The sequence below is a fragment of the Condylura cristata genome, unplaced genomic scaffold (genome assembly GCF_000260355.1).
Source record: "Condylura cristata isolate star-nosed mole 26May11 unplaced genomic scaffold, ConCri1.0 scaffold00007, whole genome shotgun sequence".
Taxonomy (NCBI): domain Eukaryota; kingdom Metazoa; phylum Chordata; class Mammalia; order Eulipotyphla; family Talpidae; genus Condylura; species Condylura cristata.
Window position 1 is genome coordinate 33475119 of NW_004567108.1, and position 25803 is coordinate 33500921.

General features: G+C 44.8%; 1 protein-coding gene across 1 annotated transcript in view; it reads right to left on the minus strand.

The window, feature by feature from the left end:
• Positions 1–5594: 5594 nt before the first annotated feature.
• The window catches only part of THBS4 (thrombospondin 4), a 41522-nt gene continuing 21313 nt past the window's right edge, over positions 5595–25803 (minus strand). The window contains exons 8-22 of the mRNA XM_004678174.2: positions 25569–25706; positions 23011–23079; positions 18754–18906; positions 16114–16218; positions 15446–15553; positions 15010–15169; positions 13650–13768; positions 12757–12809; positions 10533–10726; positions 9636–9814; positions 9095–9143; positions 8814–9010; positions 8170–8342; positions 6288–6427; positions 5595–5768 (exon numbers count right to left, since the gene is read on the minus strand). Coding sequence (XP_004678231.1) covers positions 5707–5768; positions 6288–6427; positions 8170–8342; positions 8814–9010; positions 9095–9143; positions 9636–9814; positions 10533–10726; positions 12757–12809; positions 13650–13768; positions 15010–15169; positions 15446–15553; positions 16114–16218; positions 18754–18906; positions 23011–23079; positions 25569–25706 — 1899 coding nt within the window. The 3' untranslated portion in view covers positions 5595–5706. The remainder of the gene's footprint in view (positions 5769–6287; positions 6428–8169; positions 8343–8813; positions 9011–9094; positions 9144–9635; positions 9815–10532; positions 10727–12756; positions 12810–13649; positions 13769–15009; positions 15170–15445; positions 15554–16113; positions 16219–18753; positions 18907–23010; positions 23080–25568; positions 25707–25803) is intronic.

Below are 25803 nucleotides of genomic sequence, written 5' to 3' on the forward strand. Positions count from 1 at the left end.
TCCAAGGCTTTGGAGTAGGCTGTTACTCTTGTCAGGCTTTTTCCTTCCTTTGCTGGCAGTGTGAAGAGTTGGACTGAGGGCAGAGGTGGAGAAATCCGGGTGGAGCAGCAGTGTGCTAGGGTCTCTGTGTCCTCTGTCAAGATGGGGCCACCCTCTTCACCTGCTTGCTCTGCTCTTGTCTGGACAGGGGCTGAGTTCTGGAGCTGTCTTGGCCATCTTCATTCTCTAAATAATGGTAATGCTGCAGTAGATCTCTCTCTCTGTGTCTGTCTCTGTGTCTGTCTCTGTGTCTGTCTCTGTGTCTGTCTCTGTGTCTCTGTCCTTGTGCTCTTCCCTCTCCTGTTCTAACCCCTCCTGCCCACCCCCACTGCCCCCCTGCCTCAGATCTATGGTCAGCTTGTAAATATTTTTTCCTGTCCCTTTGTTCAGTTTGTCTATAGTCTACATATAAGTGAAGCCATCTTGGAAATCCTGATTTTTATGCAAACTCTTCCAAGTTTTAAATATTTGCTCAAGTTGACAAAACCAATCAAAAAACCTAACAACAAAGCACTGCAGATTGCATAACTTTTGATTCAGTCAGCTTCTGTCAAGCTACCTATCAAGCCTGAGATGTTGACCCTGAAAACTTGTTCATCCTGGTGTGGTATTTAGGACAAAGTTCTTTTGGGGCTGAGAGGCTAAAAACTCCCAGAATTAAATAAGCAGGGTCTCTTTTAATAGACAGGGGTTGTCTTGTGCTTTATAGTGATTGAGAGCAAGGAAATCTAGAGATTAATTTTAAGGTTCATCCAATTCTAAGTTATACCTTTGTCCAGTATTGGGGGGGATGAAAGGTCTAGACTAAAGGTGGCTTGGTGTACTTTTTATATTCTTGACTGTACTTAGCACACAGCAATTGCTACTATGTGTTTGATGAATGAATAAATGAGCGGTGAATGGACAGAGCACATACATTATTCCTAACTCACAGAGAAGACTACGATGTGAACTTGGGCTAAAGGACAGCAAAGAAATCTTCTTAGAAAATTTGTGAAACAAAACCAAAAATAACAAAAAAGATGCTGAGTTCATCAGAGCTCCACATGACATAATTCAAGTTCATGTTGCTTTACTTGTGGTGGTTTTTGCTAGTTATTTCTTTTGATAAATAAAATTTCTTTAATATTGAACTATTAGCACTTAATGTAGGGCAAGGAGCAGAGTGATAACATTATTTTGATTTTACTGTAGTAATTTTAGAAGACATCTTTCTTTTAGTTCAGTCTCTAGATATTTATTCAGCAAATTCAAGCCAGACACTGTTAAGTAGTAGAAATGTAATAAAGAGGACATACTGTTCATCAATAAGACAGGTAACAAGTTAATAATTAGGAAAACAAAGTGCATGACAAGGGTGTAGGCAGTGTTGAAGAGATGTTGGTTTTCTTTAGTACCTTTTTTCTATTTGACCTGACTTGCACAGTGAGTGACATCTTCAGCTAAAGCACAGCTTGCCGGGAATAGGGCTATTTTTAGAGGGTTGCTGCCCCCTGCAGGATTACGAGGAGAAAGACAAGAATTTGAAGCCATCCTGGGGCTTCATGGAGGGATGAGGGCAATGGAGGTACCAAGATAACATAAAGCCCAGCAACCACCCTCACGAGGTTACAGAAAATCACAGGGCTGGAAGAAATATTACTGAGATATTAGCTCTCAAACTCTGGTCCTTAGAATACTGGTGGGAGAGAGTGAGGGTGAGAGTTAGATGGACTAGTGAGAATGTATTAAAAATAAGTGGAGAAAATGCTCAATACTTTTCCCCTTTCATAGTTTTTTTCTTAGACATTGTCTGCAGCTGTTACTCTAGTGAGTGTTAGGAAATAATCAATGAGCAACTATTTAGAAAACTCTAAACGTGGCAGCAGATGTTCATACTTAGTTGATGGCTGTGGACACATCTGCTTCCCAAGTGACTTCCTGTCCTATTTCATAGTGTAGAAGCTGAATGTTATTTAGCAAGTTTTACTTATTGAAGGGGAGACATTCGTGCTAGATCGGATGGACAACGGACTGAAATGAACCCCTTTCTCAGTATGTGGAACTCCCAAGAGCCTCTGACAGCTGCGTTCCCAGCCGCCTCCTTCCACCTCTGTGGATTTCCCAGGGGGAAGGAGGTGGCCTAGTCTTCAAACAAGGAACTTCTGGTTTTAAGAACACATTTTTTAGCCTTCAGAGCAGACTGGAGCTTAATAATCCAGGTCCAACTTGTAGTGCCTCAAGAAACTGAGTTGGGGTCCAGCCGTGGTAGTGAGAGTTGGGAGCTACAGCCATGGTTTATTTCCAAACCAGTTTTTCTAATGTCCACCACTTAATCACCTGCATCTCTCTTAGCCAGTGTTCTGCTGAGCTGATTAAACTGCTCATTGGTTTCTCTGACCTTTTTTAACCTCTATTCCTTCCTGTAGAAACACACACATTGCAGTTTTATTTTAGAACAGTGTAAGGATTTCCTTGGCTCCTGGTTTCTGCCTGTGGGTTGGGGCTGCTCCCTTCTGCCCCCGCGAGGACTTGGCTCTTTCTGCAGCCCACTTCCCTCTCCTGCTGCCCCTCAGTCCTTCCTTCCCCTGAGCTTGTCTCACCGTCAATGCAGTTTCAGCAGAGCCCACGCCCTGCTCTCACTGTCTCCGTCTTCCCACCCACGTGGCCTCTAAGTCCTTATTGGAATCCTTACTCACCCCCACTTTCTACTGAGGAACCCTGGGCTTATATGGTTTCAGAAGAGACAAGGGGGTCTTTTCTTAGAGGATCACCACCTTTACTGTTCACTTCCCGAGGTTACAGGAGGATCTGTACCTCCTCCCTGCAGGCATGCTTTCCTCAGGGCGACTGCAGGGCTCCCCCTGGTGGGCATGCTACCACTGCAAGCTTGGCACCTCTGCTCCCAGGATTGGGCGAGTCGAGTCCACCTACGTACCAACATCACCGGAGGCCTCTTCCACCTCTTATGCTTTGTGGGACCTCAAGTTTCAAACTGTCAACAGTTTAACACTGGCAAAATTACAAAATTGCTAAGAATTTAATGGTAGGTATGGCCCCTCCAGGCTCCCAGATGCGTAGACAAGTATAGGTGTAAGGTCTGCTTGGGGAGGAGAGAGAGTTGCTCCTTGCCAGCACCCCTCCCCAAGATGGGACTAGTGTATTCCCTGGGCCGCCTCAGTGGGCAGGTGGGGGCTAGGAGCTCGTGGTGCAGGCCACTTGGTGAGGCTGCAGCCAGCTGCTGGGTGATATTCCTGGAGCCAGGAGAGCTGCTCCAAGTCCTTTCTCCTCCCCGCCAACAGTTCCCACTGTAGAATGCTCAGTCACTTTCAAGTTGAGGATGCATTTTCCCCAGATTCCTCTAAGACAAAGCTATTCTATCAGAGTGGACTGTTACTGTGCTTTCCATCGGTTTTCTTTTTTGTTCATGAGGACAACTTTTGTATACAGAGAACACAATTTATAGCTGCTTTGGTTCTGAAAATATTTAAGATACTAGGGCCCTCCCTGGTGGCGCAGCGGATTAAAACACAGCCACTTCCTCATGAGTTCGATCCCCGCCTGCCAGGGAGGTGACCACATGGCGTGGCAGACCTCTCCTGACCTGCCCACCGCTCCCCTCAGCAGTGTACTTCACTGATCCGCCTGTTCTGCTCCCCACTCTGTCCCTGGTGAAGCCTCTCGCGCCCGAGTCTCTGGCCTGTACCCCAGTTCTGTATGCACAAAAAAATCTTTAAAAAAAAATTTAAGACACTAACCTTGTTTATAAGTTCAATTTAAAAATTTTAATTACTTTTACACTCTAAATATGCTAATCTATTACTTTGTAGCAAAATTTAGGATCCATTTCAAGCCCTTGATTAATGTTTGGTCCTATTTACAAATTTCCAAAAGCACTTTAAACTGCATTCATAAATTTAATATAAAACGCTATGCTAATTTGTAGTATATATTTAATGTACATTTTTTTTGTCATTTATCTGACAAGTTCTATGTAGGTACTTGAATAACTCATAAATATAACTGGTGGACTGTATGGTGGTTTATCTTAACCACCTCACTATCTCTAGATTCAACTAAATTCTTCCATACCTTTTGATTTAAAATTAGTGTTAAAGCAACTATTCATTATGTGAAATAAACCAGAGAAAGATTTCACTCACGGGTTATATACAGAGGGCAGAGAAGGAAGAATAAAAGGAAAATACTTTGACTATATGACCAATTAGTGGTTACCAGGAATAAGTGTACCCAGTTATATGTTGTTACCTATTTGTCAGTTCCCTCAAGCCCTGATTTGTACTGTTGGCCAATTTCTGTGGTGCAAATACTCCTACCACAGCAAATTTCAAACTGTCAACAGTTAAACAACGGCTTACAAAACTCCTAACAATGTAATAGTTGTGTCTCATGAGCGGGTATGCACTGATTTCAGTGCATCTATTCTGATAGTACATAACTTGTTTTTCTGGCAATGTAATAAGCTCCTTAAGGGATGGAATTATGTTCTAAACACCCTGTGGGCTTCAGTGCTAGCATGGCTACAGAGACAAGAGCACTGATTCACTGTTTCCTGTGGACATTTCCTATCTCAGAGCGAGTGTACAGCTAACACTAGGGAGACGTGGGGGGTGGGAGGAGGCTGCCTCCCCTTTCTGCCATCCTCAGGGAGAACAGAGGCAGAGGTTTTGCTGAGGAAATCAGGCTCACAGGAATGTTCCATATAATGAGAATCAGCTGTTTTTCAGATCTGATAAACTAACAGAATTCCTTAAAGATTCTCAAGTCTTCCTCCTCACAGACCACCTAACAGAGGAGCGGACCAAGAGAAAGCAATGCCCTTTGAAAGAAAATTCTTAGGGAACTTATAAAAACGTGCATGGATCTTTGTCTTATTCACGGAATAGCAAAGAAAGCTAGTGTACAAATCTGGGAACTTTCCGCCCTAGCACAGCGTCAGTAATACCAATAGCACAGGTTGTGGGAAACTTTTAGAGTTGGAGGGCTTACTAATCCATTTATATATACTCCATATACTTACTAATCCATTTATATATACTCCACAGTCCTTGCTATCTAAAAGGCATTCATCCATCACGCCAGCATCTGCTCCAACATTGCTGACTGCCAAGGTACTGTTAGGCACTGAGGAGACTGCACCAACATGGCCCTTCAGCGCAGTAAGTCTACATTCCACTAGGGGGAGCCAAATATATAAATCACTACAATTTTATTAAGGAACAATAGTTGTGTGTGGGGTGGGTGAGGTGAGGGCATTTGAAAGAAGGGGACACATCTATGGAGACTGGCTAGGAAGAGTCTTTATAGGGCAGGAGGCCTGAGCACAGTCACTGAGGTGAGCACAAGACTATGGAGGCACCGAAGATGACTCCTTGGGCCTCCTAAGTCTCACGCACATTCCATCTCACTGGCTGATCTGGCCTGAGGAAGAAAAAGATCCCCCTGCAAGTTCGACCTGGATACTTTGGAGAACAATGGAATTGCCACTGAAGGATGAACTCGAGTACGTATGCCTGAGCGACATGGTTTTTAGAAATTATTTCTTTATTGCCACAATCATATTAAAAAAGTTGGTAAAAGAAAGCCACAGGGTGTATAAAGAAAGTTGTATGAAGTTAAAAAATATATAGCTTTAGTGTGTGGACAAGCAATTGTGGGACTGTTTCCTTAATTATCCAGGCGATCGAAATGCTGGGTCTGAAACTCCTGGAAGTCCTCTGGGATGGTATCTGCAAGCAAGAACAGGCATAGGGGTGAGTAAGCCAGCTTCCTCCGGGAACTGGGGTTTCTATGTTGTGTGCATGCATCCTGTAGGGGTCACTGTCAGCCTGCTGACAGGCACCAGCAGGCCCAGCAGCCATTTTCTACTGCAGGCAGCTTTGCAAACTGTTGGCTTAAAGCCCAGGAGTGCTCATTCACAGGCCTAGAGAAAATTAGCAGGCAGAGTGGGTTCTGAGTCTGTGATTATGTTTGAGCCCTGTGAAAATAAAGGCTGCCTATACATTCAACCTGACTGCATTTCTCTAAGCCCCAAACCCTAAGCCAAACAGTTTAAATCTATGGATCTCAATTTGCTCATCTATCAACTTGCCATTTATTTTACCATTTCACAGGGAACATCAGGTTGCAATCAATATATGACAGGCGCTTTAAGTTTCTGGGAGGAAAAGATGCTATAAAAACAAGGTGCATTATCTGATTAATCCTGGTGGTAATCATGCACAGTTAACAAGCATGCATGTTATTACCATTGCAGCGATACTTGAGGTTGGACCAGATGATGTTTTCCTGGGAGAAGCAGAAAACGCCAAGCCGGCCTCCACGCATGGTGGTGTCTATGGTGACTCCGGAGTCGGCCACCAACTCAGAACCTTCATAAAATCGCACCCTGCAGACAGGAGAACTGGAGTGGGTCTCCATGAAATCCAAACCAAGGTAAATTTCCTACTGGGAGACCCAAAGGTCTCACCTTTTATACACATGGCTCTTGGTGACTGGGTCTGAAGCAGGGAGTATCAGAGTGTCGGCTAGCTGCTGCCCCTGAGGGCAGATTCTTGCTGATGAGCTAGAGACATCACATCCTGACACATAACCAAAAAGCTGTGATTTCATCATCCTGTGAAGGTATCTATACATTGTGCTTAAGCACTACTGTTCTTCCTTAAGTCTAATTGACAACATTTGGTGGAATCTGAGCTATGATACTCATCAGAGTGGCAGCACTCTGAGAAAAAATTTAAAAATGTGTGAGAGCACTTTCAGATAAGAACTGTGGTACATCCCAAAGGTATGGGGGTGGTGGTGAGAGGATTCACTAGAGACAGAGTGAGGAACAGAACACAGGAAGATTGACTGAAATACCCTGCTGAGGGGAGCAGGCGAGGTCTCCTGTACCACGTGTCACCACCTTGGCTGGGGATCAGGCTCATACTGCTGTGCTTTAACCCTTTATGCCAACAGAGGGCACTTTTGGCTGTCACTGTGGCATGTAGTGGCAGAAGCCTATCCTGCAGCCCATAATTTTTGGAATGTTCCTCTAGACACTGGGGTAAGTGAAAGAGCTGTTTAACTATCAAGGCTTAGAATCTAACTCCCTTCTAATTGTGAACATCAAGCATTTTGAGTACTGTTGGAAAAATAAGTTTATATTAAAATGAGAAACTTTGATTTCCTCGTGTTGGAAAATTAACAACGGTTTTATCATAAATTCATATCACACTAGCAACACCACCATAGTACTTAAGTCACCAACACAGTCCGTATTAGAATATCACATTCCCAGTGATTGTAGGTAAAGGGGCAAGTGTCTATTTCAGTCTGTTTTGTTGTGATTTGTCCAGGCATTTACATGATTTTAAAATTATTTCTCTTGTTAGGGGTCAGACTGAGTTTACATGATTATGTGTAGGTTAGATTTCCTGATTTGGGGACAGAAGAGATTTCAAAATATTATGGAAAGGGGCACTGGACTTAATGGGGCCAGAAACATTTGCATCTTAGGCTGAGACCTATAGTACTTTTAACGTAATGTTTCAGAGAGCAGAAGATGAATTAACCCTCAAGATTTTTTTCCTCTACAGGCTGTTCTCCTGCCCTGGTGAGGAGAATGCAACTGGTATCCTTTTCTAGAAGCACTACACAAGCTGGCTTTGGTTTGATCTGCAAGTAAGTACACCGTCTAAATTTGCAAGATGTAACCACATGCCAGCATAACTCCTCAGTTTAGTAGGGAAATACAGAGATTTGTTCCAGTGCACGTGGTAGAGTCAGGAGGAGACAAGATGAAATCTAGCATAGTGACCTCCCGCATGGAGTTGACAATCCAGAAGGGAAGACAAGGTTATAAGGGAGTCTCAGCAAGGCAATGCAAAATATCTGAAGCGATCACAAGGAGGTGACTGGGGTGGAAAGGGTGCTCACCCAAGACTCTCTTTGCCCATAGGAGGTGCTTCTGTACCAGCCTGGCCCTAATACTCTATACAGTCAGGCTGTGTCCTCATTTTTTTCTAGGAGCTGTATGTAACCTGACAGGAGGGCCTGGCAACCCTCCCTGCTCAGGGCAGAGCAGGCTCTGTGAGGCCGAGTGGAGTGGTGCTTTGCTTCAAGTGCAAGGTGAGGAGAAGGGCCTACCTGATGTAGCCCACCTGGGGCCTGTGCTGCAGGAACCAGCGGTAGGACACCTTGTCCTTCCAGCCCACATTCCTGGAGTCCTTCCACAGCAGCCTGACCTGGTCACTGGTGTCGCCTGTGTGCCACAGGGAGTTGCGGAGATGCTCCCCAGGCCCTGTCTTGGACTTGACAGCCTAGATAAGAGATGAGCAGGATTTTACAGTAGAACACACAGACCACCTGTCCCAGATCCCAAGGGGTGTTGCTCTCACCACTCCAATGCTGTTTCTACTGTGGTGTGTCCTCCATGTTTTTGCATTCTGTAAACCCAGAGCTCCCAGCCGGGGTGACAGTGGAGCTAATTTTAGACTGAAGGGCTTCCCCGAGGAAACAAACTAGTCAGTATCCAGTAGCATGTACATGTGACTGTACCCCCAAACCTTTAACATCGGGACGCTACTCCAGCCGGAATTCTCAACATTAGTCACCCAGAGGTGAGAATGTAGGTCCTCAACATGAAGGCAAGGCCCTAATTTGAACACTAGCACACATGCATTCACTTCTGAGATGAGTTAAATGCCATGTGGGAGGACATGAATTGAAAAGGTGACAGGCATGGAAGATGGGGGGGGGGGGGAGAAATGGGTGACTTCTAAGCACCCTACCTTAAGCTGAATGCCAGGCTCTGCAACAGCTCGGAAGGGGGTGGCTTGCCAGTATGTCTGCTCTGTCTGCTTCCACATGACCACATAGAAGCTGGAGCTATCTTGGTAACCAAAGATGAAGCCAGCATAGTCATCATCTGTTTGAGTATTTACGTGGAAAGTCCCTTCGAAGTCAACTCCGTTGAAAGCTGTGTATCCTGTAAAGATCAGAGAAATATAAGCCACAAGAATCCCTGGAAAGAGTGAATCTACGTGAGTGGCACTGGATGCTCTGGACATACCCACTGCCAGGCCAGGATCGCTGTTCATGGTCTGCACAATCTCCATGCCCTGCAGAGAGATTTAAGGGTGTTCTTAAGAAACCAGGACCTTGGGAACCACAGGTGAGTGAGGGGGACTGGCTTCCTTTGTTAAAAATAAATTACTCAAAGCTGCATAGAAATAACTTATTTTTTAGGCACACAGAACTGGGGTGTAGGGCAGAGGTGTGGGGAGTGTGCAAGGATTCACCAGAGAGTGGGAAGCAGTGGGTGAAACAGGTGTGCTGCACCGGCTGGTGAGAGCTGGACAGCACTGAGACTTCAACCCCTGAGCCACCGGGGACGCCCTGCGAGGTGGAATAACTGCTGGTGTTACTTCTGCTGGCTCAATAAACCCTTCCTTGAAAAGCCTACTTCTAGTGTGATGACTGCCCGACCCCCCTGTGCCCCTGCTGGAGGCATCAGCCTGCTGACAAGCCTTGTAAGACCTGGCCACTCCCCTGTAACATGGCCTGCCGTGGGGCAGGACACCATGTGTTGCCGGCAGGGGTGTGACACTTACTTGATTTAGGACCACCCAGTTGGGGTCAATCTGGGCATCCCCTTCAGGGTCAAGGACCACAGTCTGGTAGGCCCTGAAGTCCGTGAGGGTGACCTCCGCGTTCTCTGGGCAGACGTCGATCCGATCGATGACGTGGTCCTGGTCAAAGTCCGTCTCACAGATGTCGCCCACTCCATCACCTGGCGGGGAGAAGGGGCTTGATGAGGCTACACCTGCCCTGCTCAGACACAGAGGAAGGAGGCTGGGAAGCAGCTAGGACAGAGTCTAAGCTCCACCTGCAGGCCTACAGGCTTCCCCCGGCATTGGGAGAGGCGCCTGGCATCAGTCGTGTCTACCTGCCCGCATCTGGTTCAGGCCTGCACAGCAGCCAGCTTCTTGTAAGGTCAGTCAGTTTAAACACCTGCACTGTGTCCAAGAAATTCTTTCGATCCCAGACAGTGGGGTTTACAAAGTGGCAGACCTTATGTTAGGGAAATTGTTATCAGAGTATCTGAGACCATCATTTCTAATGATCCTAGGCTGACTCTGGCCTTCAAGTGTTTTCTGATCAGCTGACATGATGGATCATTGAAAGACCCGAGTGTGGGCAGCTGTGGGTACATGCCACTCACTGGCCCTCTGCCTGACTGCGAGCTCTCCCTCCCATGGAGGCTTGGCCTGTGAATTCCCCTAAGCCACCTGCTGCTGTGCCACTCTACTGAGTGAACAAGCAAGAGGGCAGGGCCTCTCCCGGCCCTGCGTGAGCTCTCCTAGGGCTGCACGGCACTCTTCCCGGAACCTCCTGCCTGCCCGCTGCAGCGCCTCAGAGTGGCCACCTGGGCGGGGTGAGTGCCTTGCCCATGTGTGTGCTTGAAGGGCGCCCTGGGGCCATGTGCAGTGAGGGCGAAGCCGTGTTACCGTTGCTATCCTCCTGGCCTGGGTTGGGGACTAGCCGGCAGTTGTCCGGTCCAGGGGGCAGCAGGTCTGGGATGCCATCATTGTCATCGTCGTCATCACACTCGTCACCGATTCCATCCTTATCAGTGTCCAGCTGGGCGCTGTTAATAACGTTGGGGCAGTTGTCTGTGCTGTCCTGGTGCCCGTCTCCATCACTGTGGGGGCAAGGCAGGGGGTGATTGTGTCACATTTCAGCAGAGGAGGCAGAGTCTAGGGGCAATGTCTGGGTCTGGGTTTCCGCCAGGCTTGGTCTTTAATCAAACCTACTGTCCTTAGCTGAAGCTGCTCTAGGGCCTTAGAAAACATTCCCCACTTCCTCAAACTGCTAAGAGCAGATCATTTCCTCAAGAAGGTAAGGGTGATTTATGCTTTTGTGACCAGATGCTCATATCAGTCTGGGGCACCCTGCGTCAGATTACAGAAGGAGAGAGTGCAGCCCCACTCTGCTTGGTGTGAAATCGGCCCAGCCCTTCACCAGCATGTGGCCCAGGCATGACCTTAGACCCCTGGGTGGCTCAGCACCTCCATCTATAAGATGGGGATGTAACAGATCCTGGCTCAGAGGCTTGCATATTAAACTAAAGTTTGAATATATGAAAAGCACTTGGGAAATGCCTGGCTTGAAAGAAGCTCTTCAGTGTTTTCTTTCTGAGATTCTTCATAGCCCTTGGCCAGAAGGTCTGAGAAGGAACAGACATGAACGCCCTGCGAGAGTGGTGGTGAGAACATGAGGCCAGTGCGCGGGCTGGCTCTGCCTGGTCTTGCACTTCTCAGTTCTCTGCCTACCTGGTGATGAGCCTGCTTGTCACCCCAGGGTTTCCCTGGGTTGATGGGTACCTCCGAGGGCTACTAGGGCCAGAGCAAGACACTCCTTTCACCTGCTCCCAGGGAAGGGAGGCCAGGAACCTGTCCACACCTGCAGGTCACACTTCCAGGTGCATGCAGGGGGAGGAGCAGCCTAGAGAAAGTGATCTGACCTGTCTCAAGCCTTGGAACACCCCCAGAATGCAGCCAAGAGGCTTTTCTAATCATAAGACCGAGCCATTCCATTAGAAGCCATTCTTTCTAGCCTTAAACATTTTTAAGCAAAAACAAGCAGTTCTTCCTCTCTATGGGCATCGCAATGGAGCAGGATGATTATAGGTAAAAATCTAGAGGCTGGTGGGAAAAGCTATTTGGACATCCTGTAGATGATAACCAGAAGGCAGAGCACCTGCGGCTGGCACACCGTGGCCGTTGTAACTTAGGGCGGTTATCGAGCGCCATCAAAACAGGGCCAGCCCGTGTCAGGTTGTCACCCCTTGCCTCTCCTGGTGCTTGGACACTAACAATCTCCCTCTGTGCCATTCGCCTGCTTCCTTGCACTGCTGCCTCTAAGGATTCCTGACCGAGACGAAAGGGCTAAGCCCCTTGGATGGCCATGTCCCTACGGCAGTCACAAGTGTCTGCACTCCCGTGATGCCCCATCTGAGCCAGCCAGGGGTCTAAGGTCATGCCTGGGCCACATGCTGGTAAAGGGCTGGGCCGATTTCACACCAAGCAGAGTCAGGCTGCACTCTCTTCTTGCAGGGTGCCCCAAACTGGGCTGTCATGTGGGACTCCACCTGCGTGGGGCTGGGGGGCTGACAGAATTCACTGGCATAGAGCAATTCCACTCAACAAGGAAAACTGAACGGAAAATTTCCAGAGCAATGAAACAATAGTCATCTCTCTGTAAACTGACAGCTTTCTATTTTGGTAGGATGATGAAAAGTTCCCAAGCTGAAAGAATAGCATAAAGGCTAATATCTGTTAAGTGCCATCTATGAAGCAAACTGTAATATGCACTTTCCATAAATTTAACTCAATCTTCAAAGGCTACCATCATCTCCATTTTACTGATGCAGAAACTGAGGCACAGAGAGTAGCTGACTTGCCAAAGGTTAGCCAGGTTGTAAGTGGAACTGTGTCACTCCAGAGCCCAGGGGGAAGCACGCTACCTCTCTTATGACAGCATCTCACTGCTTGTGGCCAAGAGGCTCCTCCTGACACTGTCAGCCCTCTACACACACCCCCATCACTGAGCAGAGGAAGGGCTCAGTCTATCTAGAGTGATCCCAAAGCATGGCAGCAGCAAGAAGGTCTGGAAGATAAAGCTCTCCAGATTTTCCCACCCAGTTCCATGCAGCCAGCAAATGTGCCATACCTGTCCTGATTGGTGTCACAGGAGTCCCCAACCAGATCGTTGTCCACATCAGACTGCAAAGAGAACAGAATGTGCTGTTATTTATCTCTGGGTCTGTATGCACAGAATGTTCCAGAGAAGGCAGACCTGGCCCATCATCACTGATCTCAGGAATTATTTCTCTGGAATTGGGTTGGTGTAAAACTGCAAAAGGACAACACCATATTGGTGTAGGCACAATGCTGAATCTTCAAAAAAGCTTTCCAAAATATCAAGCTACATGGCTGGGCTGCCTACACACCAGATGAGCTGACTGGAAGAGGGCGCTGGGGCAGCAAGCGGCAGGTGGAGACGAGAAAGGCAGCCAGCCACTGCCCTGGCTTGGGAGAGGCTCCTGTCCTGCTCACGTCTGCACTTTGGAATGGCACCGGGAGGGAGCGAGTCACGGGGGCAAAATGACTCCCTTCTTTCAGGGCTTTGAAAATCCACGACACATCACACACAATTATCCAGATCTAAAGGGGGAGTGAGATGGGAAAGTCGATGCCTCGCTGGCTGAACTTAGTCAGAATGTTCACACGTAGCGTGTGTAGGGGCCTGAAGGCTTAAGAGACCCGAGGCTCCTGGTGGTGAATCTGCATGTTACATTTTCCTTTCAGAAGAATGAACTGAAGTTTCAGGGTCATTTAGCTCGCATCACTAATGGCATCGCAGGCCTCAGAACTCCCGTAACATCCTTGTACTTTCCAGGCCCAAGTATGTACCACTTTCACTACCTCTGCTCTGAAGGAATATGGTGACATGTTGCAAAGAATGGGCCTGTGGGTTCTGTGGTGCTTTTTAGATGTGGGTTTAAATGAGCCTTGGCACAGGAGTGTTCAGCTGGGAGTCGGAAGCCCGCATTCCCCACTAACCTGGTTAGGGTTGCTGACATCGGGGCAGCTGTCACAGGCGTCCCCTACCCCATCACCATCCCTGTCCCATTGGTCACGGTTAGGAACTCTTTGGCAGTTGTCCAGAATGTTTTTTATTCCTGTGAGAAAGGAAAGCTTCCTTGAGTTAGGCGAACACTACAGATAGGTCTCTAATATCAACCTTGAGGTTCCACAGAGATGACACCTCCAGGTGGGCACGTGGAGACCACCTTCTAGCACAGCTTAGAGTTGTGTCTTGTCCAGGAGTTATCTGAGTGACCTCAAAGGACAGATTCTGGAGGCCTGAACATGTGCAGTAAGCTGAAGCACTGTTCTAAGATGTCAAGGGCTGTAAAAGCAGATGAGGGGTTTGTGAACACCCTCTGGTGCGCTCTGTGTTGGGGACCCAGAACTCAGGCAGAGCCAGGTGTGCTGGAGCCAAGTCATCGCACCCTTCTCTTCCCAGCTTCATGTTCAAAAGTTATAATCTACTTATATAGCTCAAATTCATGGAGGTAGAAGTGGTGTTTGCATCACAGTAATGGGCAAATGCTACAGCTCAGGGCATTATTTTGTTGAGCTGGTCACCAGAGCAGCACAGATCCAGGTCATCAGTTAGGCACACAGAAAAGAAGGCTGTGTTTTAGCAAGCTCAGGACACTGTTGGGGGGACATTTATGAAATGAATTTCCTTCAAGACCCTGTGATGTGATGGTTTCCAGAAGCTCTCAGATCCGGCCTACACTGATGATACTTGCCTATAGGTTAGTGAAGCTTTACAGGAACACATATCCTCCCACACATCAGGTGAGGCTCCTGAGTTCAGGAGTTTTACCCCAGGGGGTGACAGTCACACAGGCCACACTATGAAGCCCCTGCGGTGCCTATAGGAGCAGTACGTCTCAGAGCCCTTCTGAGAACAGATGGGATATCTGTGTCTCTTGGGAAATACCTGCTTCTCCACAGGAGGCATCTAACCTGAAGCTGTAGCCTGTGACCTAGCTCAAGGCCTTCTTGTTCAATTCTCCATTTTCAGGTCTCACAGGTGAAAAGGATGGGGGGAAAGTTATAATCTAGAAGACAGATTCCTATACAAAGACACAGCCCTGACAAAACACTGCTCCCGCTTCTGATGATGATGTAGAGTTTCAGAAACACCCAAGTTATTAAACATTAGCAATGGGCTGCAGTGTCTCCTGCTGTTACAAGTGTGCCAACCTGGAGGCCCCCAGACAGAGGTCACGTGAAACCACCTCGAACAGGAAGGTGCTCCCAGTCAGTACTTCTATTCCCACTCTTTAGAGAGAACAGAGGCCAAGGGAAAATGGACCCCAAAGAAAAGAGAAAGCAAGAAAGTCACCATCTCCATCCATGTCGTCATCGCAGGCATCGCCTCTTCCATCGCCATCAGTGTCTCTCTGGTCATTATTCAGGACGGACCGGCAGTTATCACAGGCATCCCCAAAGAGGTCCTTGTCACTGTTCCTTTGGTCCACATTGTGAGTCAGGACACAATTATCCTAAAGGATCAGAAGGCCAAACATTTACTCTGTCTTTTACCTGACTCCTGTGTGTGCCTGGTCCAGCCCCACTGTCCAGAGTTGTCAGAGCTCAGGCGGCTCAAGTTGCTGGTTTGATATTTTAAACAACAGATTTAGAATAGAAGTTGTAGTGCAATGAACACAAGCATGGAAACGAACATTTGGAAAGATTAAATACAAACAGCTGACTTCACAAGCTGCCTTCCCCCATCCCTGGCGTGAGGAATCCACAGGCCATCCCTTCCAAGCAGGTACCTGCTCATTCAGGATCCCATCTCCATCGGCGTCCTCGTCACAAGCGTCCCCAATGCCATCTCTGTCTGCATCTTCTTGGCCAGAATTGGGCACATATTTGCAGTTGTCCTTAGGGGGACACACAGCTCAGAGGGACATCTACATCTGTCTTATTAACGTTATTGACAGGTAAAATATTTAAAAGATGTGAGGTATGTGTATAGTACTAATAAACACATACATTCGTGTGCTGTGAAGATATCCTCTATCACAGTAATTAATGTACTGATCATCCCACACATTTCCCCCATCTTCCCTTTTTGATGAGCATAACCTTTTATCTTGCACATTTCAATTAAGTGCTATCAGTTATACTCACATGTTACAACATGTATATACTCACCTTACAGTTGAAAGATCTTACGCATCTGGCAGCTTGTATACTTTTTGCAACCTCTATTTCCCTGGCCTCCTACCTAGTATCTGTCTTAAGTCAAAAACTATTTCTGACCCAAGATTGACTGTGACTGCCTGGCTTTATTGTTGATACTTTCCTACTTTAGAAACCATTTTAAATGGAATCTGCAGAATACAGCATCCGCATTAGGTGTGGCTTTGGAAGCCAGTCCATCTCGCTCACACGCATGTGCACACGCACACACACACCTTTTCCTGCTTGATATTCTTACCTTCTTGCAGTTCTTGGCGGAGCATGGCAGTTCTTCGTCAGGGTAACTGTCAATATCTATGTCCTTTCCGCAGACATAGCCATCACCAGCCCAGCCAACGCCACACTGTGGAGGGAAAGCCTGTCAGAGGTCTGGGAAGCTGAGTTTGCTGGGACTGGGCCTACAGCTCCTTGCATTGCTGGGCAGGATTTTAAACAACTGTTTTTTGAATAGTCTATTGGTTCCAAATTCCAACGGTACCAATGGAGGCAGAGTAACAACTCCTTCCAGTTCCTCAGGTAACCAAGGCAATCCTTTCTCATGTATAATTCAGAAAGGGAGCTACGCACAGGCAAGCAAACCCACTATCATTTTTTCTCTTGTTTTGTCCTTTAGCACAACTGGCAGCACACATCTGTTTTGCCCCTGGATTTAGGTAATATGTCTTTGCTGCCCTTCCCATGTAGATTCAGGTCATCTCTTTTAATGGGCACAGCTACTGCTGCATTAGTACACGCGGGCCTCAATTAACTCAACCAGCTTCTACTGTTTTTAGGATCTTATTGCAAATAATGGTGCAACAAACAACTCAGGTACATTTTAATTTCTGATCATGCACTGAATTTCTTATATAGAATTCCTGTTTCAAAGGTATTTATGATTGAGTTCTTGTCAAAATGATTTCCATTTGATTCTCTAATTTCTTCTCATAGTAAAAATGAGCACATAAATGGCTTCTGTGGCACTATTCTTATTATTGAAACACAGTCCTATCTCTGAATCAGCCTTGTTCATCAATTTCCACCAAAGAAAAGAGCCAACATGTTTTCTCTCTGTCCATACCCTTTTCTATTGACAGAAGAAAACTCACACAGGCACATCGCTGGGCTCTGTCTCCGTTGCCCTAAGAAACCTACTCAAGTATCCTGCCACCACTAGCCAATAAGAGCAAGCCTTCTCAATCAGCAGAATATACATTAAAAAGCAAGAGTTCTTCTACACCAGATTCTCAACAACTGTTTTCTCCAATCTTCACAATGATCCTGTCAGGTAATCACATCATCATCCCATTTTACAGAATATTCAGCTGGGTTCAGACTGGTTATATCTCTTGTTCAAGGTCAGAGATAGGACTTGACTTCAAGTTTATCACAGTCCAATGTCTTTCACATTTACATATGATGAACATGCACTTTTGAGTTCATCCCCATGCTCCATATCCTAGCTGGCTTCGTTAAAGGATCACTGACAAACTGGAGAGAAAGGAAATCCTTCCAAAAGCCATTGCCAGGGTGTGAGGTAGAGCCTGGAAGCTCAGCCCAAGAGCAGGATGGACCCTAGAGGAAAAACAGGCAGAACAGCAGAAGAGACAAGGAAGAAAGGGACCCGCACATCGACAGGGTATCAGAAAAGCAGGGGGAGGAAAAGCTGGCCTATGACAGGACATAAAAGGGGCACAGAAGACAGCTGAGAGAGCGAGCCATGGCCAAGTGAATGGAAACATGATAGGTGTGAATGTTAAAATTTCCTGGCTTTGGCCCTCCCTGGTGGCACAGTGGGTTAAAGCACAGCACTGAGAAGCTAAAGCCACTTCAGCACAAATTCAATCCCTGTCCGGGAGGTGATCCAGATGGCTGGGATACCTCTCCTGACCCGCCCGCTGCTCCCCTCAGCAGTGTACTTCATCATACAGCCTGTTCTGCTCCCCACTCTGTCTCGTGAATCCTCTCACTACCCCCAGCACCTCTGGCCTGTACCCCAGTTCTGTATGCACAAATAAATAAATCTTAAAAAAAATTTTTCCTGGCTTTTGCTAATCAAAATAAAGTGACTTAAGACCAGTGACTTCATAGCTGTGGCCGCCTGTTCTGGATCATCCACACTGTCCTTCTGTCCCCAGAGATTTAAAGGGAAGGACTCCCAAGGCACCTCCTGTACTGCCCCTATTTGTGAGCAACTGCCTAAGGGCCTGCAGAAGGCCTGGAAAGCTCGACCATGTGGTATGGTCCTTGACTCATTTTAATGTAGAAAAAATTTCCTCTAGGAACAAATACATTTTTAATGAGCCATTTTTTCTGGCAGATGAAATTATCTTAGTAGTCATACCAAGAGTATTAATCCTTTACCATCTGTCATTGTGCCTTATTGCAAATTCAAAAACATATTAAGAACCCAATCACCCACCATCCCAGGGAAGTCATCAATTTGTTCACTGAAAATGAGAAGTTAGACGCAGATACACTTGCTCCTTGATAGTAATAAACATGCCCAACCAACAGGAATTAGAGAAATTGCTGGTTGCTCCCCAATCCACCAAGTTCCTTCATTAGGACCATGGCAGGCTCTATCTGTGTTGCTGGGGAGGGCTGAATTTTTCTTTTAATTAACTTTTGATTTGGCCCTCCCTGGTGGCGCAGCAGGTTGAAGCACAGCACTAAGGCCGCTTCCTCATGAGTTCGATTCCCGCCCGCCCTGGAGGTGACCACATGGCGTGGCAGACCTCTCCTGACCCGCCCACTGCTCCCCTCAGCAGTGTACTTCGTCGATCTGCCTGTTCTGCTCTGTTTCTGAATCCTCTCACCTTCCGCATCTCTGGCCTGTACCCAGTTCTGTACAAATAAATAAATAAATAAATCTTAAAAAAAAAAAAAAAGGACATACCACACAGGTCACATCTCCATGCCTCTCTTCAATGCACTGTGCATGCACACTGCAAGGATTCAGTTCTGGATTTCTGCAGCTTCTCTCACTTTTGCATCCCCTGGTCTGGTCACCGGTGTACCCTGGTTTACAAGGCCCGCAGCGGTAAGATCCCTGCAGGGAGCAAAGACAAGACAATTGGCCATGGATTCAGAACTGTGTGACTTTTTCTGCATTTTTGGGGGGAAAATGATGTGTATTTTGTATTTTTACCTCTATTTTCCCCCTCACTCCTGACCCTTAGTTCCCTTTGATCTTTTCTCCATTTTGACTTCAGATACATTTCACTTATCGATGGCTGCTGTTTTTTAAATAGTTTATTTTTTACAGCATTTTGTGTCTTTTTCCATCTCAGTTGCAATCTCCATGGGCTTCCCATCACCATAGTCCAGTGCACTTCCTCCCCCCACTCCAAAGTGACTCTGCTGGTTTTTTTTTTTCCCTAAGTACTCTGCTTTGTTAAATTGTCTATAATGTAAATACCAGGTATTTGTCTTTGTCATTTTGACTTGCTTTATTATACATAATTACCACCAACTCCTTCCACTGCTGTGTCAATGTTTCATCTGTCCTTCCTGCAAAACAGTGTTCTTGTGTGTGGAACATAACTTGACCCAATTCTCTATCAGTGGGTACTTAGACTGCTTTCATGTCCTAGCTATCATAAGGAGGGCTGCAATGGCGGGTTAAAGCACAGCACTAAGAAGCTAAAGCCACTTCCGCATGAGTTCAATTCCCGCCTGCCCCGGAGGTGACCACATGGCCTGGCAGACCTCTCCTGACCCGCCCGCTGCTCCCCTTAGCAGTGTACTTTGTAGATCTGCCTGTTCTGCTCCCCACTCTGTCTGGTGAAACCTCTCGCCGCCCGAGTCTCTGGCCTATACCTCAGGTTCTGTATGCACAAATAAATAAATCTTTAAAAAGAAGGGCTTCAATAAATTCCGTAGAGGGTCTAGCCTAGCTTTTTTTTTTTAAAATTTAATTATGCATACAAGAGTTGGGGTGCAGGCCAGAGGTGTGGGGGGTGAGAGAATTTACCAGAGACAGAGTGGGGAGCAGGGCAGGCAGATCAACAAAATAACACTGCTGAGGGGAGCAGCGTGTGAGACGGGAGAGGTCTGCTGTGCCATGTGGGTCAGCTCCCTGGCAGGGGATCAAACTCGCGTTGCAGTAGCTGTGGTAGCTTCTTAGTGCTGTGCTTAAGTGCTTAGTGCTGTGCACCACCAGGGAGGGTCCGAGGGTCTTTTTTTTTTTTAAGATTTTTTTTAAATGATGGTTTTATATTCTTTGGAATAAGGTTGCTGGATGACATGGTATTTATATTTTTACTTTTTTAAGGTAAACTCAGATAATTTTACAAAACGTGTGGCTTCACAAGTTTACATCCCACCAACAGCTTAATAGGGTCCTCTTTCTCTGTAGCTCTCTAGCACTTGGGGTTACATAATAGTATGTGCCACTCATTACGGTTTTCACTTGCTTCTCCCTTATTAAAAGCAATGATGAACATTTTCAATATATCTATTGACCTCTTACAAATACTTCCTGATAAGTTGTCTGTTCAGATCTGCTATTGATTGGGCTGCTTTTCTAAGCCTTTTTGTATCTTGAATATTAACCTTTTGTCATTTACATTAATGTGTAAATATTTTCTCCCATTCAGTAGGATGCCTTGAATCTACTTCTATTTTTTCTCTGTGTAAAGTTTTTAATTTGAGGTAGTCATAATTGTTTATATTTTTATTTCCTTTGGTATAGGGATCAAGTTTCCAAAAACTTCTTTTATCATTGATCTTATAAAAACACTATCATTACTACTCTCTTATTTCCCTTATTTTATTGTTGCAGGTCTTCTATCTTTATTCCATCTAGAGTTTATTCTTGTGAATGGATTTAGCAAGAGATCCAACATCATCCTTTTAAACATGTGACCACTCAGCTCCATCTGTGACTCTCCTTTCCCCACTGTACAGTCCTGGAGCCACATACATGTATTTCTGGGCTTTCAATTATATTTCATTGAACCCATGTGTCTTTTTTTGCATTACAATTGTGCTTCTATGTATAAGATGCCAGGATTAACTGAGACCCAGGCCTGCCTCTCTGCCTATATGCATGTCTGGTAAGACAACTGGTGAACACACCACCAGATCGGAAACTATGGCAGGATAAATAGACACAAAGGATTAGAAGTAAAGGCAGAGTGACACTAGATGGTGAATCATCACTTTGACTTGCCACCTCCTCTGTGAAAGGCAGTGGGGGAAAGGGCTACAGTTTCTGAGAAGGGAAGTGAGAGGGTTTATCTAAGGACAAGGGAGATGGTTTGATTAGGAAGTAAATTAGGCCCTCCCTGGTGGTACAATGGGTTAAAGTGCAGCCCTGCAAGCCAGCCACAGATGCTCTCATGCGAGTTCAATCCCCAGCCCCCAGGGGACCCACATGGCACTGCAGACCTCTCCTGACCCACCTGCTGCTCCCCTCAGCAGTGTACTTCTTCAGTTGACCTGTTCTGCTTCCTACTCTGTCTCTGGTGAATCCTCTCATCACCCTGTAGCTCTGGCCTGTACTCCAGTTCTGTGTGCATAAATAAATAAATCTTATTTTTTTTTTTTAAGCAATTGAGCAACAAAGGAATAGGCACACAGAATAGGCCTGAGAATTGTTGATGAGAGAGGCTGCTATGGAAGAAACCAGGCAAATGACCTGTCAATTTTAGTGTAATGGCTTCTAGAGCTAGGCATGACTTTTTCTTTAACAACTTTATTAAGATAAAATTTGTATTTCATGCAAGACAACCACATAAAGTATGCAACTCAATGATCTTAGTCACTTACACTCTGTTAATTGCCAAGTTCAAAGTATGTCTTTCAATGATAATTTTTGATCTTTCTGTTTTTGGACTGCTCCATTTTGTCAGTTCTTTCTTGGCTTCTGTTCATTTTTCCTTTGACTGTTCCTTCATTTTTTGGGTTCTCTTCATTTTTATTTTCTAGACAGGTCCACTACCTACGTTTCTCTCCCTGGTGGCTTTAGTAATTACTTTTATGTCAATGTCTCCCCTATCTATTTCTGCAGACTAGCATTGCCCTGGTAAAGAGCTATGAAACAGCAGATCTCTGTTCCTGGGCAGCAATACAGTGTGGGTACGAGCAGACTCTGCTGCCAGCCTGGACGTGTTATAAGATGTGTGACCTTAGTTTCACTGCTTAACTCTTTTGTGCCTCAGTTTGCTAACATGTAAAATGGGGATAATAACAGTATCTAGTAAGAAGGCTATTGTGAACATTCAAACAAGTAATTCGATATTAATGTTTTTTACATACAAGAAAACTGGGAATGTAATAATTTTCCCAGTGATACAGTGATAGAAATGATTATCTGCGGAGGCAGCAGTTATTTTGTTGAGTGTCTACCAGACTGTCTTCTAGACTTATCAGTCTGGAATCAACTGTCAGGAACTTTCAGGAATAAAACCTATTTCCGGATACTTAAATTTTAGACCTCTAAAGTGAAAAGCATTTTAATTTCATATCTATTACCTTGGTAAGTTTTATGAAATTAATAAATACCCTTTGGGGATCCTGTTGGCACCAGTAGTGCATATTGTAGAATATGAAACTGTTGTAAACTAAGAAACTCTTCAGGTTTTAAAAAGAAAATACAAAGATATTAATTTATTCAATAAACATTAATCTATCAGCTTTGATACTTCTATCAAAGAACAAGCTTGGTATATTATTTAGAAAATTACTCTTACAGGTGATCATTGAACAACATCCTTGCACAGTTAAAAATCTGCATGTTTGTTTCTGCCAAAACTAAGTACTAATATTCTGTTACTGACAGGAAGCCTTACTGATGACAAACTACAGTAAACAATCATTTTGTATGTTACTTGTACGATATTATAATATTATAATAGAAAAGAAAATCATAAGGAAAATAAACTTACAATATGACGGTCTCAATACCATAGGTTCTGTCCTCTGTTTTCAAGAAAAATTCACATGGAAGTGGTCTTGGACAGTTCAAATCCATGTTGTTCAAGGGACAACTGTATGCTACAAACTTTTTCAGCACAAATGTTTGTCCACATTCTGCTAATCAAATACATTACGCCTATATATTCTACATGTGTTTTGAGGGTTATGGTCTATAAACACTTGTTTTTAATAATAGGTCTGGCTTTAATAGCAAGTCATGAAAACTACTTACCAAAGTGTTAATGCAGATAGAATTAAGAACACATGCTCCATTTTGACATTCATCAATATCAGTGCAGACCTAGTACAGAAAAGTGTAACAAGACAATTTAAACAGAAATGCAGACAAATTTTCCTTTTTTTATATTTCTGTGTGTAGTGACAACAGAATTTAGGTGGAGTAGTTATTGGAGGGTCATTTTAGCAATTTCCCTGTGTTTTGTACCAGCCTGTACTTAACCCAATTTCAAGTGATATTGTCTATCTAGTATTTAAAGTTGTTAGAAAAGACAATTAATTTGTTCCATCCCTTTTCAGTCAGGAAGGTTCTTTATCCTGTTTGGGTCACACTGTACTTTTCACGTCTGATGATTTCTACTTTTCTTCAATTTTGGAAAATTCTCAGCTTCCTTCTACTCCTGTTCTTTTTATGGAAGTAAACTAAACAAAATTTGGACTTTCTCATTAAGCTTTTTTTTTTTTTTGACTATTAGTCTCTTATTCATACTTTTCATCTTTATTTCTCTGTGTTGTACTTGGAATGATTTCCTGAGATCTACCTTCCAATCTATAAATTTCCTGTTAGCTGTTTTGCCCATCTTGAGTTGTTAATGTCAATGATTGTTTTCATTGAAGCAGCTTCCTTTAATTATGTTTTACACTACTTGTTTTTTTCTTCTTGCCCTATTCTTTAATTATGGACTATCTACTCTTTCCTTTTACTCTTTACCCTTTTGAACTTTACATTTACATTTCTCAGGCTTTTCCCATGGTAACTTCTTCATATAAACTGTCATTTTTGATTGGAGCATATTCTTGTTTGGGGGCCTTTCCCTGGCCCTGAGTTTTGGAGTGTTTTCACAAAGTGTCATGGTGTGGACATTACCCAGGGCCTTGAGGATTTTACTGCTCCAGAACTGGGTTTTATGCTATTCTTTTTAACCTTGTGTTTTTGCATCAAATGTAAAACAAAGATCTGGAGCTTGCACAATAGTTGGTGCAAGTTTTGTTTTTGCTGTGAGTAATTTCATTTATGTCAGTCATGTCCCAAAACTGACATCAAGCTTCTTTGGGACTAGTAAAATTCTCTCATCTCCTCTTTTCCTTCTTAAAAAATGATTTTACACATAGAAAATCCCTAAAGGCCACCTAAAAATCACTAGAACAATAAACAGGATTCAAAACAACATATAAGCACAGGTTGTGCCTCCATATACAATGATGAAATATCAGAGAGAAGTACAGAAAACAGTCTCCCACCTACAGTTACATTGAAAAGGATAAAATACCCAGAAACAAAATTTAACCAAGAAGTGAAAGACCTCCACAATAGAAACTAAGGAATGGAAAGATATTCCACATTTCTGGGTCTCATCCCCTTGCAATGGCTGGGGAGCTTTCGAGGTTCCTGGCTTCATTTGGGAATGTCAAGTCTTTCTAACGGTCTAACGCTCCAGCTACTGTGCTCAGTAGGTGTGAAGACCCTGGCACCCTGCTCCTAGACTCTCCACCATCTCCCACCTCCCATAAGCAGCTGCAGCATCAGTTTGCACTAACAGCTCTTGAGTTTTCTCGTTTCCAGAATTTGCATGTTTCCTTTTATTTATTTTGATGTCAGTAAAATACTAACATTTGCTGTGAAATTTAGCAAAGTAGCTTCCTTCTACTTTATTTCAGTCTACCACATTGCTGGAAACCCACTGGGAAATATTCCTTACTAGCTTACATAAAGCATTTTCTATTTCATTTTGTCTATTTTCCTGGGGTTAGTCTTGAAGATTTTGTCTTTAGAGGAGAGGAAGGGAAACTTTGGGTCATTACTCTAATGGCTTCCTGTCATTCCTGTGTGTCTGGCCTGCCTTGCTTTTCTAGTCTTAAAAAATGATGCCCTCTAGAATCCTCTGATAGGCAGCTAGGAAATGATGAACCCGTGCCCTTCTTCAAAGCTAATAATTTCCCTGAGGTAGTAAAATATATTTATAGACCATCCATTTTTAAGGGCTGAAAACATCAAAAAGAATTTCAGAGTCAGTCAGTTAAGTAATGACCAGGACATAGTCGAACATTTGGAAATAAATGGAGACTGTCACAAAGTGCTCAAGGGCTTTATGGCAATTTAGAGCTTATATAAGGAGGAGCTGGGTTTCCTCAGGGGATTATTTCTGCTCTTGAAATCTTCTCATATCTAAAACAGCTTCTGATTGGCAACAATGACTCTACAGAAGTGATCTAATTTTTCAAGGCTTTGTGTCCCTGATAATCAAGCTTTTCTACAGAACAAGATGTTTAACAGCTATCGACAAAGTCACTCTACAGTAGAGAGAGACTGACCCACGCTGTTTCCAGTGATGCTCTATTATCCCAATTCAGCGGCACTCACCTTCTACCTCACGGGCATATACTCAGAATGGGCTGAAGGTCCCACACTGCCCACTGTTCACATGGCATTCTACCCACATGGCAGTGGTTGTTCAAGTAGGTTAAGGGATAAACCGAAGAGGTGGAAACCAAAACTTTTCTGCTGGTAATGGACATAGCAAAGGAATAGAAAAGAGCAGAACTTCAGCCTACCTGCTTGTTTGATTTGGCAAAATTAATCCCAACCCCCTGTTGCGTGGGGCCAGTGAAGCCCATTGGGCAGGCGTCACATCTGAAGCCAGGAGCCAAGTTTGTGCAGCGCACTCCTGGGTAGCAGGGATGGTATTTGCACTACAGAGAAAAAAACAAACAAAAAAAACAAACAACAACAACAACAAAAAATCAAAGTTTTTAGCAATATGGAGAAAGCCATCTCAAACTTTCATTC